We start from the raw sequence: 14197 nt of genomic DNA on the forward strand, positions 1-14197 counted from the left end.
TGCTGAACAAAGAGACCTTGGAGTGCAGGTTCATAGCTCCTTGAAAGTGGAGTTGCAGGTAGATAGGATAGTGAAGTAGGTGTTTGGTATGCTTTCCTTTATTGGTCATAATATGGAGTACAGGAGTTGGGAGGTCATGTTGCGGCTGTATAGGTCCTTGGTTAGGCCACTGTTGGAATATTGCGTGCAATTCTGGTCTCCTTCCTATTGGAAAGATGTTGTCAAACATGGAAGGGTTCAGAAAAGATTTACAAGGATGTTGCCAGGGTTGGGAGGATTTGAGCTATGGGGAGAGGCTGAACAGGCTGGGGCTGTTTTCCTGGAGTGTCAGAGGCTGAGGGGTGACCTTATAGAGGTTTACAAAATTATGCGGGCCATGGATAGGGGAAATAGACAAAGTCTATTCCCTGGGGTTGGGGAGCCCAGAACTAGAGGGCATCGGTTTAGGATGAGGGGGGAAAGATGTAAAAGAGACCTAAGGGGCAACTTTTTCACACAGAGGGTGGTATGTGTATGGAATGAGCTGCCAGATGAAGTGGTGGAGACTGGTACAATTGCAACATTTAAGAGGCATTTGGATGGGTATATGAATAGGAAGGGTTTGGAGGGATATGGGCCAGGTGCTGGCAGGTGTGACTAGATTGGGTTGGGATATCTGGTCGGCATGGACGGGTTGGACTGAAGGATGTGTTTCCATGCTGTACATCTCTATGACTCTATGACAGTTCAGTGACTGCAAATATAAAATATTGATTTTGCAACAATTCACTTTAAACCCCAACTTTCAGCATTAGTTAGTTAAGCATTCCTTGATATCTTGCTATCTTTCTACAGGCTACCTGGTCGATGAACTGCAGACCAACCAAGCAAACATCTTTGCAAATAAATAACCTCCAAGACTGATGAAGGACAATACAAAATAAATTAAGCTTTTCAAGAATTAGAGTTAGATTTATATGTTCACTGCATTCTTTCAATCAGCTCACTTTTTCAGTTGCCAATAAGTTTGCCAGAGTTCCATGCCAAGCTTTTGACACTTCACGGACAGAGGTAAATGATATTTGCAGGTTTTTTGAGTCTTTCTCAAGCGCTCTCAATAACTGTTCAGGCACATGTTGTGTGCATCCTTCAAGTAACTTATTTATTGATGCCAGCTCTCGCTCAATCAGGATTGATAGCTGTTCCAATTCCACTTCGAAATCCTGAAAACGCAACGTTAAAATTACTGAAACATTACCATTCTTGAAATATGTGTATAAAGTCAAATAAAACAAGTAACAAAAGGAAAATGCATTATATTGTGTAACAACTAAGTTTGAAGCAAAGAATATTCACCTCTGCCAAGTGGAACTGTTCACGAAGCATGGTAAGGTTGGCACCAGCTGGTTGCTGCTGCTTAAGTCTGACTTCAACATCCAATACAAGAGAAAGGTAACTGACGAGATTCTCATCATGTTCCAGGCATTGCTGTTTACTATACACGGGCTAATGACACAGGCAAAATAAGTTAAATTGACTTCTAAATTTTAAAACTCTTAACCAATTTCACTGAAGAAAATTTTAATTTGTACTGATTTTAACCAATTATTTTTTGTCTGGAAAACCAACAAAAAGCTCCTGTTGAATTGTATTTAGAATTAGAATTAGAACCCTTAGTGTGGAAACAGGCCTTTCAGCCCAACAAGTCCTCACCAACCTCCGAAGAGTATCCCACCCAAATCCATTCCCCAATACTCTACATTTACCCCTGACCTAACCTACACATCCCTGAACACTATGGGCAATTTAGCATGGCCAACTCACCCAATCTGCACATTTTGGATTGTGGGAGGAACCAGAGCACACGGAGGAAACCCACTCAGACATGAGTGTGTGCAAACTTCACGCAAACACAGTTGCCTGAGGCTGGAATTGAACCCGGGTCCCTGGCACTGTGAGGCAGCAGTGCTAACCACTGAGCCACCATATACAACATACAAACAGTAAGTGGAAGATTAAGATAACTGTAGCACATTAAGTATGTGGCCCGACATGGACATGTAAACATGTTACTCGGCCAACCCTATTATTTTTATAATCATTATTTCAGTTATATAAACTTTTGGCCAATTCATCTTGTTGAAACATTACAATGTTATCAACTTCAGTATTTGGTCTGAACAAATTAATTTCTGGGGCATTAGTACAGGAGTTCCTTACAAAACAATCTAGTGCTACTTTATTAATAACCGCACTTTCTATCATAGGATTTCTATCAGCTTCTGCTAACACTGAGCTTTGTTCACATAACATCAAAACTATAACAACTCATGTGAACCTTGAAAATACCTTTACCTGGGCTGGCAAGTGGCAGATGGATTCAGTGTTATGCAAATACCAATTAATGACTGACTATCTCCACCAAGAAAAAAAAGCTCACGACCTTGACCAAGTCTTCCCTTAACCTTCAATGCCACCAGCACATCAAATACCACTTTGTCCGACATAAAGGGCACTATAGGAATCAAGTACCCTAAAGAACCTCATGCGAGCACAATATTTTAAGGCAGAAGTGATGGCCTAGTAGCATTATCGGAGGTTGTCATGCCTGACATTTGTGTGTTTTTAATATTACTTGTCTCTAATCAGCTCAAAGAATCGTCAAAAAGTGTGGTGCTGGAAAAGCACACATCAGGCAGCATCTGAGGAGCAGGAGAGCTTTGTGTATAAGCCCTTCAACAGGAAGGTTGAGGGGCAAGGGGGCTGAGAGATAAATAGGGTGGTGTTAGGGGGAAAGATGATAGGTGGATGCAGGTAAGGGGCAATTGTGATAAGTTGGTGGGGAGGGTGGAGTGGATAGATTAATAGGTAGGACAGGTCAAGAGGGTGATGCCCAGTTGGAGGGTTGGATCTGGGATGAGGTGGGGGAGGGGAAATTTGGAAACTAGAAGTCATTGCTGTGTGATCAAGTCAGGATGTTGTCCAGATTTTGCTGTATAGCAACAGCAACTGCTTCATTATCGGAGGGCTGTGTATTTATCATCAAACAGGCACAATTCTAATCTGTGTTGCTGAAGGCTGGACATCGAAGTGACTGAATATAAATACCTGAAATACTATCTTCAGGAATTCCTGCAGCCTTGTCTACAGGCTTAGTTCCAACACTGGAGGCTGCTTGTGCAAGCTATGAACCTAGCTATTTCTGATCAGAGTGAATGACCTTAAAATGACTGGATATTAAGGCTGCTTCCAATTATTACTTGTCAAGTGCTACATAGAACATAACAGCGCAGTACAGGCACTTCGTCCCTCGATGTCACACCGAGCTGTGGAACCAATCTGAAGCTTATCTATCCTACACACCATTCCATTTTCATCCATATGTTTATCCAATGACCATTTAAATGCCCTTAAAGGTGGCGAGTCTATTACTATTGCAGGCAGTGCATTCCACGCCTCTACTACTCTGAGTAAAGAAACTACCTCTGACATCAGTCCTATATCTATCACTCCTCAATTTATGGCTATGTCCCATCATGCTAGCCATCACCATCCGAGGAAAAAGGCTCTCACTGTCCATCCTGTCTAACCCTCTGATCAGATGTCTCAATTAAGTCACCTCTTAACCTTCTTCGCTCTAACAAAAACACAGTCTTAAGTTCCTCAGCCTTTCCTCATAAGGTCTTCCCTCCAGGCAACATTCTAGTAAATATCCTCTGAACCCTTTCCAAAACTTCCTTCCTAAAATGGGGTGACCAGAACTATACGCTATACTCCAAGTGCGACTGCACCAGAGTTTTGTACAGTTGCAGCATGACCTCGTGGCTCTGACACTCAATCCCTCGACTAATAAAAGCTAACACACTGTATGCCTTTTTACAACCCTATCAACTTGGCTGGCAAATTTCAGGATCTATGCACATGGATACTGAGATCTCTCTGCTCATCAACACTACCAGGAATCTCACCATTAGTCCAGTATTCTGTTTTCCTGTTGCTCCTTCCAAAAGTGAATCATCTCACACTTTTCCACATTAAACTCCATTTTCCACCTCTCAGCCCAGGTCTGCAGCTTATCTACGTCCCTCTGTAACCTGCAACATCCTTCAGCACTATACACAACTCCACCAACCTTAATGTCATCTGTAAATTTACTAACCCATCCTTCTACACCCTCATCTAGGTCATTTATAAAAATTACAAACAAACAGGGGTGACCCCAAAACAGATCCTTGCGGTACACCACTAGTAACTGAACTCCAGGATGAATATTTCCCATCAACCACCACCCTCTACCTTTCAGCTAACCAATTTCTGATCCAAACCGCTAAATCACCCTCAATCTCATGCCTCAGTATTTTCTGTAATAACCTATCGTAGGGAACCTTATCAAACCCTTTACTGAAATCCGTATGCACCATATCAACCGATTTACCCTCATCCACCTGTTTGGTCATGATCTCAAAGAAATCAATGTTTGTGAGGCACAACCTACCCTTCAAAACCGCATTGACTATCCCTAATCAACTTATTCCTCTCCAGTTGATTATAAATCCTATCTCTTGTAACCTTTTCCAACACTTTACTCACAACTGAAGTCAGGCTCACTGGTCTATAAATTACCAGGGTTGTTTTTACTTCGTGATGAAGAGGGCAACATTTGCTATCCTCCAGTATTGTGGCACTATTCCTGTAGACAATGGCGACAAAGATGAAAGCTAAAGACCCTGCAATTTCCTCCCTGGCTTCCCAGAGAATCATAGGATAAATCCTATCTGGCCCTGGGGACTTATGTATTTTCACACTCTCCAGAATTGCTAACACCTCCTTCTTGTACCTTTCTATCAAGGATAACCACTCTTCCCCTCATCTCTGGAAGTTAACTTATGTCCATGCTTTGGTCCAAGGCTAAAATGAGATCTGGAGCTAAGTAGTTGAGAGACGATACACAAAATCATCTCAGTTAGCAAGATATTGCTAAATGCCAATTGATAGCATTGTCTGTGTTCAAATTTAAGAATCAATTATTACTACAGTATCTCCTCTGTTACAGACCTCCCTTTCTTACCTGAAGAATCTACATCCTGGAATATTGAACTGACAGTCCCACCCTTCCTTTAAAATTAATTCTGTGATAGCAATGATATCCTATCCCTATGCATAAATCAGCAACCTCAAATCATCTGCAAAATTTCCTACATGTAAATAAACATCAATCTTGCCATTCTCCCTTGCATCTTAACTTGATTACAGATGCTATGCCTTACAGACTGACTTGTTTTTTTCTTCTATGTTTGTCTTATCCCAATTGCATCTCCACTCTGTATCATATCCTTCTGCTAAAGTAGTTTAAACCCTCACCAATAGCATGAGCACGCCTCCTCTCCTTTTTATTTATTTCTCAATCTGTACTTGATTTGCCAATAAGTTCATTATCTGAACCCTTCTGGTTCAGCCTCTGTTACGCTCATTAATAATGGTTCAATATGCTTGTCTAAGGAGATACAAGTGCTGCCCTGTTCAGGTAGGTCCAACCTACTCTCGAGTGATTCTAGTATCCCTACCTCAGAGCCAGCTGACCGAAGTTCAAGTCCCATCTGTAATAACATCGCTTGAAGTTACATATCTTGGATTCTTAATTTGCAGCAAACTGCCTTACAAAGTCCAATAAGTAGTTTATGGGCACGTGCAGAGGTAATGAGTAGTGCCTGACTGCAAAGGTTGGTCCAATAAGTCAACAGAATGTAATATAATCAGAAGACTTTGTATTTGCTCCAGAGAGAAAAGATAAACTCTTTTGTAAACACTCAAAGAAGTTGTGAAATTTATCTTTGGAAACTGAGTCAGAAAAGCTTTGAACACCAACTTATACTCCTTTATTAATTACAATATAGTAAATAATAGCCTAGATGCTTCATAGGAATGTTGTAAAATAGAATATAGCATAGCTGCATAAGGAGATATTATGGCAGGTTTGAGGAGTGTCTTAAGAGAAAAACAAGACAGAAGGGCAGAAAGGTGTAGCATCTAGCCAACTAAAAATATGTCCACCAATAGTGAAGCAAATAACAGAGTACAGAAGAGGCCAGAATTACAGAAACACTGCTATTGCAGAGATCTGTAGGACTGAAGGAGATCAGATGGAGGGATTTGAAAACCATGATGAGAATTCCATTGCTTCACCATGAACCAATGTAGTTCAGTGATTATAGGGATGATAAGGGAATGGGAGTTGGTGCAAGTTGAGACATAGGCAGTCGTAGAGGTATAGTGACGTACAGCATGGAAACAGACCCTTCGGTCCAACCTGTCCACGCCGACCAGATATCCCAACCCAATCTAGTCCCACCTGCCAGTACCCAGCCCATATCCCTCCAAACCCTTCCTATTCATATACCCATCCAAATGCCTCAAATGTTGCAATTGTACCAGCCTCCACCACATCCTCTGGCAGATCATTCCATACACATACCACCCTCTGCGTGAAAAAGTTGCCCCTTAGGTCTCTTATATCTTTCCCCTCTCACCCTAAACCTATGCCCTCTAGTTCTGGACTCCCCAATCCCAGGGAAAAGACTTTGTCTATTTATCCTATCCATGCCCCTCAATTTTGAAAACCTCTATAAGGTCACACCTCAGCCTCCGATGCTCAGGGAAAACTGACCCATCCAACCTGTTCAGCCTCTCCCTAGAGCTCAAATCCTCCAACCCTGGCAACATCCTTGTAAATCTTTTCTGAACCCTTTCAAGTTTCACAACATCTTTCCATAGGAAGACGACCAGAATTGCATGCAATATTCCAACAGTGGCCTAACAATTTGTATAGGAAACTGCATATTTTAATCCTGTGATCAAACTTTGGGGGTGCCAAAGTTTTTTCTCATTTCAGCCATTATGGTCAAGTCATTTCATTTTGACATGAGATTGCTTAATATTGTCATTCTACTACAATTATTCTACTATAAATTTTGACTCATTGACCCACAGTAGCATACTGCAACAACATACTGTAGTTTTTCTTCTTTACTCATTCCTGGGTTGAGGGCATTCCTGGCTAGGCAGCATTTACTGCCCATCTCTAATTGCCCAGAGGGCAGTTGAAATTCAACCACGTTGCTGTGGGTCTGCAATCACATATAGGCTGGACCAAGTGAGAATGACAGATTTCCTTTCTTAAAAGGACATTAGTGAACCAGATAGGTTTTTCCAACAATTAGCAATGGATTTATAACACAGTCATTAGATTCTTAATTCGAGATATTTGTTGAATTCAAATTCCACTGTCTGCCCTGGTGGAATTTGAACCCAGGTCCCCAGAATGTTAATCGGGGTCGTTGGATTAACCATCCAGCAATAATACCATGAGGTCATCGCCTCTGCCTGTTACTGTATATTAGCAAAATCTCTATTCACTGTAAATGTGTTCACTTTTATCTTCAACAATTTCAAACTAATGCTACTGATCCATTAATATTGCAATCAAGGTTCTAAATATTTGCATCTCATTTCACATTTAGAATATAACAGTTTGCAAATATTTACCTTTAAATCAAAGGTACAGGTTAGGCCAGAGAAAAGATCAGCAAGGTGCAAAATCAGTAATTCCACAGAGCAGCAGTATGTGATCTCACGGACATGATTCTTCAATCATACTGAAGATACCAATCTAACTGTACAGTACTACATTCAGCAGTATATTAAACAAAAGCTAGATGCTAGCCTTCAGTGAATTAGAGGGGGGAAATCATACAGGAAGTCACACACTTATGTCTATTATTTCACACTAATGGGCCTGATATGGAACAACACTCAGAGGAGCCTAGTCTACAGTTAGATAATCCTTTCAGTTGGGTTTAAGTAATCGAAGTGTGAAAAGACAAATAAAATAAAAAACAAACAAACTTTTTAAAAAAAATTGTTCTTCAATATGTTATAGCTACCTGCTTTTCTTCCTCATCTGATCTGTTCTCAGTACTTCTGGTATCTTTGTTATCTCCTCCTTGCTCACTCACTTTCATAAATGTTAGTTCTTCAGTTTGTTTCTGGAGGAGGCTTTCACTGGTCATCTGGTCAGTTTCAATATTGTCCACGATAAGGACACTCTTATTAGCTGCTTCAGAATTCACTGCAATGTTCTGGCCCAAGGAGTTATTCAGCTTTTGACCAAATTCAGTCTTTTCCTGTTCATTTGTGTATGCTATTGATCTCTCACCTTCACTTAACTTTGTGATGAATATTTCTTTTGATTCTGGACACAGGTGCTTATTTTTTGAAAGTATTATTAAGTTTTCATTTATTGTGTCGTTAGTTAGAAACATGCTTTCTGTGGGCACAACAGATCGTGCTGTTTTGCTTGCACTGGAAAGTTTACCTTCATCAGATATTTTACCTGCTAATTTTTCACTTTGCTCTAGATTTTCTTTTTCCTCTGCTTCTGCATTTGATTCTTCAGTGTGCTTAACATTTGTTGCCATTCCAAGAAACTTCATTTCAGATACATTTTCTACATCCAGCTTTTGAACGGTTTCCTTGTTTTTTCTTAAAAGTGCATCTCTCTCTTTATGATTCATAGGCACACACTCTATTGAGATTTCATCTTCCAGTTGGTATCTAGCCAATTCATTTATTTCCTTTGCCCCATAATTAGGAAGATCTTTTATACTTGATAAAATCAGTTGTTCCTTTTCTTCTGATTTGGGTTCTTTCTTTTCATTATCCACAAAATAGATTTCTTGAACACTCTTACCTTCTAAATTGTTAGAAATTATGCTTTGTGTTTCATTTCTAGAATTATGATCATTTCCTTCCGTGAACTTTGGACAATCGCTCATTTCCAAACAAATAACATCCAGTTCTTTCTCCAGAACATTTAAGCATTCCTCTGAACCATTAGAAAGCTCAATTTCTTCTTCAACCACTTTGCTGGCATCTCCAAATTCAGTCTCTTTGTCCATACACACCAAAGCTTCTTGAGCAGCGACTGTCAGTGAACTTGTACTATGAGTAAGAGGTAATATATCTTCTTTAACTTCCATTTTATTCATTTTTGGTGATATAGGCACTTCAGGTAACAAAAGCTCTTCACTTTTAGAACCAACTACTTTAATTTCACCACTCAACTGATCGTCAGTATCTGCTCTTTGAAGGAACATAGAGGTCATTTCATTTGAAGATAGTTCCTGGAAAGAGGTTTTTTGCATTATGGGTTTAACAATTTCTACCATCTTTGCAGCATTGGTCTTGTCAGGATTAGGGTATTCACTAAGAAAACCTAAATTTAATTCTATTTCCTTGGCCATGTTTTGACTAATAAGACCACTTGCAGCTGCTTGAACCAGTGGCACCTTGTCTCCAGTAAGTGCATCAAATATTCCTCCATTCAAAAGTTGATCGGTAGCAATAATCTTCAGCATGTTGTCATCTAATAGCCCACACTCTGTAGCTTTTGCAAGAGTCATTCGGCTATCAGTCGCCCAATCCACAATTCCACCACTATCAGCTTGGGCCTGTAGCAATCGCAAAGCTGGCACTGGATCCACTTTCTTTGCTTTTACTGCTTCAGCAACAGATAAAGTCTTGCCAGAGTCTTCATCTACAATTCCTGTAAAATATTTGACCTCCAAATATCTCTTGCCAGATTCCATGTCAATTTTTCCTTTTTTTATTAACTCTGAATAAGGTAATATCACACACTGTGCAGGATCCACAATTCCTTCATTCATTTCAGGAGAAGCCATTGCCTTTTCCATTATAGATGTTTCTAACCATCCTTGCTTTGTTGCTTGAACTATTGTCAGATTTTTAGATGTTCCTGGTTCTTTGAACCTTCCACTCAAAGCCTGGAGTTCTTTCACCTGCAAAACAAAGTCTGAACTCACAAGGCCCAATGTTACAGCTTCAGACAAAGTGATTGGTTGCATTGTCTTAGGATGGAGATACACATGTTGACAAGCTTTCTCTACTTCAATTAATTCATCAGCTACGTCTTGGTCAACTAGGCCGCATTTTGTTGCGTCAGTTACAGAAAGTCTAGTTCCTGATGTGTGATGGTTAATGCCCCCCAAAACAACCTGTTTTTTCAAAACATTAAGAATGGTTGCTTTATCAAGGATACCCCTTTTTCTTGCTTCAACAATGGAGATGCATTCTTTTGTCTGAGGATCCACTATGCCATTCATTTCCAGCTGTAATGAGATCTTTCTCAGCCTTGCATCATCATCAGATTCCTTTCCTTTAATGGCCTTCTCCAGCTTGGTCAAATTATCCAAAGGTGCATTAGCCACCAAACCCATTTTTGATGCTAAAGTCACAGATAACTGTTTATCTCGTTTTAAGTCAATGATTCCACCGGAAACCACTTGTCCCTCCAGGATTCTAGCTGCAGTTTCCTGATCCAGAAGGCCAACTTCAGCTGCATCTTTAATAGAGCGTATGGAAGAGTTTTCTGAATCAATTACTCCACAAATAACTTTCTCAGAATTAAATATCTTCTGAATCAACTGTTCATCCACAAGTCCTTCATCTATTGCCTCAGCTATTGTAAATGTCTCATGGGTTTGTGGATCAAAGAAGCCACTGAAGATGCATAGTTTTTCCATCAGTTTGAGAGCAGTGTGGCTTTGCAGCACCCCTTTGGCCACTGCTTCATTGAGTGCTAGTTTTTGTCCTGTTTGATCATCAATGATGCCTCCATGTTGAAGCTGGTCAATCAGAAAATTTAATGCCAATTTCTCTTCCAAACATTCTTTGGTTGGAATGGACTTTAATGCAGGTTCTAAGTATTGGACAGCTTCTACTCCTTCATACTGCTCAGAATTTCGCCCATCAGATAGCTGTTCACTTTTACCTTTTATTGTCTCATTCAGATTATCTTGTTCAATTTTTTCTTCAAATAATATTGGTTCACTCGTGCTAGCATTTATCAGAGAAGCATCTCCATTATAAGTTTCAACCATATTTTTTACTACCAAGTTATCATGAGATTTTTGAAGTGACGTTTGAGCCATTGATGCCGTAACATCTATTATAGAGCCAATTAACGGTGCAGCTGGCTGCAGGTCAAAGGTTTCTCTGTTAATGTTAACCTGCTTTTGAGAAGGTGATTGACTTTTCATGTCAGTTACTGCAGAAAGTGAAGTGTCATTATCTTTGTTAGATATAGGTGCTTTACATTGTAATTCTGTAGATTTGTCAGTAGTAGCAATTTCATTAATGATTACACTAGTGACAGGTTTAGATTTATCCAATGTTTGTTTAAGCTTTTCTTTCTCATCAGTCTCATGTTTCATCATTTTCTTTTTTCTTTTAGTCATTGGTTGTGATTTAGTTGAGAGAACATTCTTGCTTGTTCCTGACTTATCATCTAATTCTTGAAAGACTGGTGAGTCTATTTTCTTAGTGACTATTTCTTTGCTGATCATAGTTTCCTTAATCTGTCCATCTGAGCTTGACTCCTGTTTTCTACGAACAACTTCAGATTTCTTCTCATCACTTGTTTTTAATCTGTCATTCTGCTCTAACTTTGCATTACCTGAATGACATATTGCAACAAAATCTGTAGGGTTTATTTCCATTAAATTATCCTCTCCACTGCATTCCTCCAGCAGACCTTTCCCTTTCATGACCATGGTTGCACCTATGATTTCTTTTGTGATGTCATTCAACTCAGCATCAACCAAAAGTAACCTGTTACCAGTGTGCACATCCATGTAACTTTGTGCCATCAAATATGACAACAGCTTTACCTCCGCTATTTGACTATTAGAGGCTTCAGTACCATTGTCCGTATCTAGGCATGGCAAACTGGAATTTGCCAGGCTCTCAGAAGTTGACTGCCAATTCAATCTGCTCAGGTTTGGAGTACTTGGTTCTTTCATATTTGGTATCACATCAGGTATATGAATAGATTTTAACACCTTAGCAACTTTAGAGTCTACAATTCCACGTTGAATTGACTTTTCCCAGGACAGCACTTCAGTTGTTTCTGGGACATAAAGTTCTGATATTGTCGCTCTCCTCTTCAGGATTTTGTGTGCAAGCTCTGTGGAGACAAGTCCCTGTTGCAATGCATTAGCCATAGGAAGGACTTCACCAGATTCTGGCCACAACAAACCCTTAAACGACAACTGGGACTGCAATATAACCAATGCACTTCTTGATGTCATCAAATCCCGTTGCACAGCTTCATCTAGTGTTAGTCGCTGACCCGAGACAGGATCAATAACACCACCCATTTGGATCTGGCGAATTAATATGGAACAGGCTATGTCATGATCAATTAAATTATGTCTCACTGCTTCATCCACTGTTAATCGGTGCCCTGTTCTGGGATCTACAATGCCTCCTGCAAACAGCTGGGCTTCTAAAAGTCTTACCATCACCTGCTGATCTATCAGGCCTTCCTGGATAGCACGAAATATACTAACTTTCCTACCAGATTTCAGGCACACCATTCCACCAGCAAGTTGTTTTATTGGAAATAATGTCAAACCAGTTTCTTTATCAATAATGCACCGTTCCATCAGTTCTGAAAGATTGAGCTTTTCTCCTGTGTTTGGATCAATGAGACTTTTCTGCATTCTTTGTCTAGCTTTCAGCTTTGAGTGAAGAGAAGCACTAATCAGTCCCTGTTGTAAAGTCCAATCCAACTTCATAGCTTCATCCACTGATGGGTGACAAGGACCACCACTGCAAAGCTGTGTCTCCAGAATCTTCAGCCCAACATGCTCTTCAATTTTCCTCTCTTCAACAGCAGCAGCAACAGGCAGAAGCTTCTTGTTTTTAAAGCTTGTGCTCTTCAGCAGCTGTATGGCAGTCTCCAGAATTTTTAAAGATTTAGCTGTTTGGTTATCTAGTGCACCTCTTTCGAAAGCTTCTTCCACTGATAATCTTTCATTTGTTTCAGGTGTTATGAGGCCAGAATTAATGACTTGAATTTGCAGCAAAGCGAACCCTGTGTCCTGGTCTATGAGGCCCTTCTGCATGGCATGGAAAATTGAAAACATTTCAACCGTTCCTAGGTCAATCACACCTGCAATTGTTTCATTCTCCTGGAAAATGTAAAGAACATGTTAGGTCACTGAAATTCAAGCAACTAATAAGTATACATGCTTATTTAAAAGAGCAATTTTTGGTTTATCAGTAATTAATTTATACTCATTTTGACAAAACCATTTTAAAACTACAGAAGGTGAAAGACAATTCGTATTGACTTTGCATTAAAAACTACAAAACCTAAAGGAAATTGAAGCCATTGCAGTTTGTATATTAGCTGATTCATAACAGTTTATCACTTTAACATGCCCCACTTCAGATGACTTTAAATCAGTTTCTGGTGTAGTCCACTTTTTATGTGAAATCTGCCAGATTTAGTGACGGGTATGAACTTGGCTTGAAACTCCCTTCAGAAAGCAATATTTTCACTTCTAATCGTCACTACACCTTTAGGTAGACTACCGAACCAGAGAAGCTCTTTGCCAGTTCCATTATCGCATTTAGAGATATCTCAGCATCATGTTGTCATGGAATGAAATATCCTAAGTTGATGCAACTCTAGTCAGTTCTGCTGCTGGTAGGTAGCTAACTTGTGCTTTGTGATAATAGACTAAACTTTGAGTGGTCTCTGAAACTAGGCAATTGAGTCTGGCTCTGATGTAGCAGGAAATAAAAAGCTCTGCAATCAGTTATAGGAAACTAGATCCCTCACTAGGAAAAATTACAAGAGAATGTCTTTAAGAAAAAAATGCACTCGAGTGCTTGATAATCTGAAAGATGATTATGTTAACAAGAACAATCATTTAATCTTGACGGAGCAATGGTTGACAATGCACACAATGTGAAAGTTACATTAATGAGCTGACAGATATTAAAACAACAAAATTGCATTGCCATTTGTGGTTTATACTAAAAATTTATGAACTGTTGTACACTTGTAAATGTTGCTGTACACATCTCAAAATTATAAAATAATCTAATTAAACATCATAAATGGATTTTAGAAAGTGACGAAGTATTAACTTATGCATATTCCGTGGACTTGTAGTGTTGTGGGATGGTAATACTGTGAGCTTAAGCATTGCACAAAGGAAAAAGCAGGCAAGACAGCAAACATGGCAGGTAATGTTTTGACCTAACAAAACACTTAATAGACTTTTAGCATTCTTGTCATTTGTCAACTGTCTAAGGATATACAAAGTTAAAAATCACACAACACCAGGTT

The 14197-nt window shown here is 39.6% G+C and overlaps 1 protein-coding gene across 22 annotated transcripts in view; it reads right to left on the bottom strand.

The window, feature by feature from the left end:
- The window catches only part of macf1a (microtubule actin crosslinking factor 1a), a 599180-nt gene that overhangs the window by 202806 nt on the left and 382177 nt on the right, over positions 1-14197 (bottom strand). For 17 of the 22 annotated variants that reach the window (XM_072548450.1, XM_072548451.1, XM_072548439.1 and 14 more), the window contains 3 exons: positions 7920-13028; positions 1336-1485; positions 987-1202 (listed from right to left, as the gene is read on the bottom strand). The exons of the other annotated variants lie outside the window; for them this stretch is intronic. In XM_072548450.1, the coding sequence (XP_072404551.1) occupies positions 987-1202; positions 1336-1485; positions 7920-13028 (5475 nt within the window). The remainder of the gene's footprint in view (positions 1-986; positions 1203-1335; positions 1486-7919; positions 13029-14197) is intronic. 22 annotated transcript variants of the gene reach the window in all.

Source organism: Chiloscyllium punctatum, chromosome 27 (assembly GCF_047496795.1).
Source record: "Chiloscyllium punctatum isolate Juve2018m chromosome 27, sChiPun1.3, whole genome shotgun sequence".
NCBI lineage: Eukaryota > Metazoa > Chordata > Chondrichthyes > Orectolobiformes > Hemiscylliidae > Chiloscyllium > Chiloscyllium punctatum.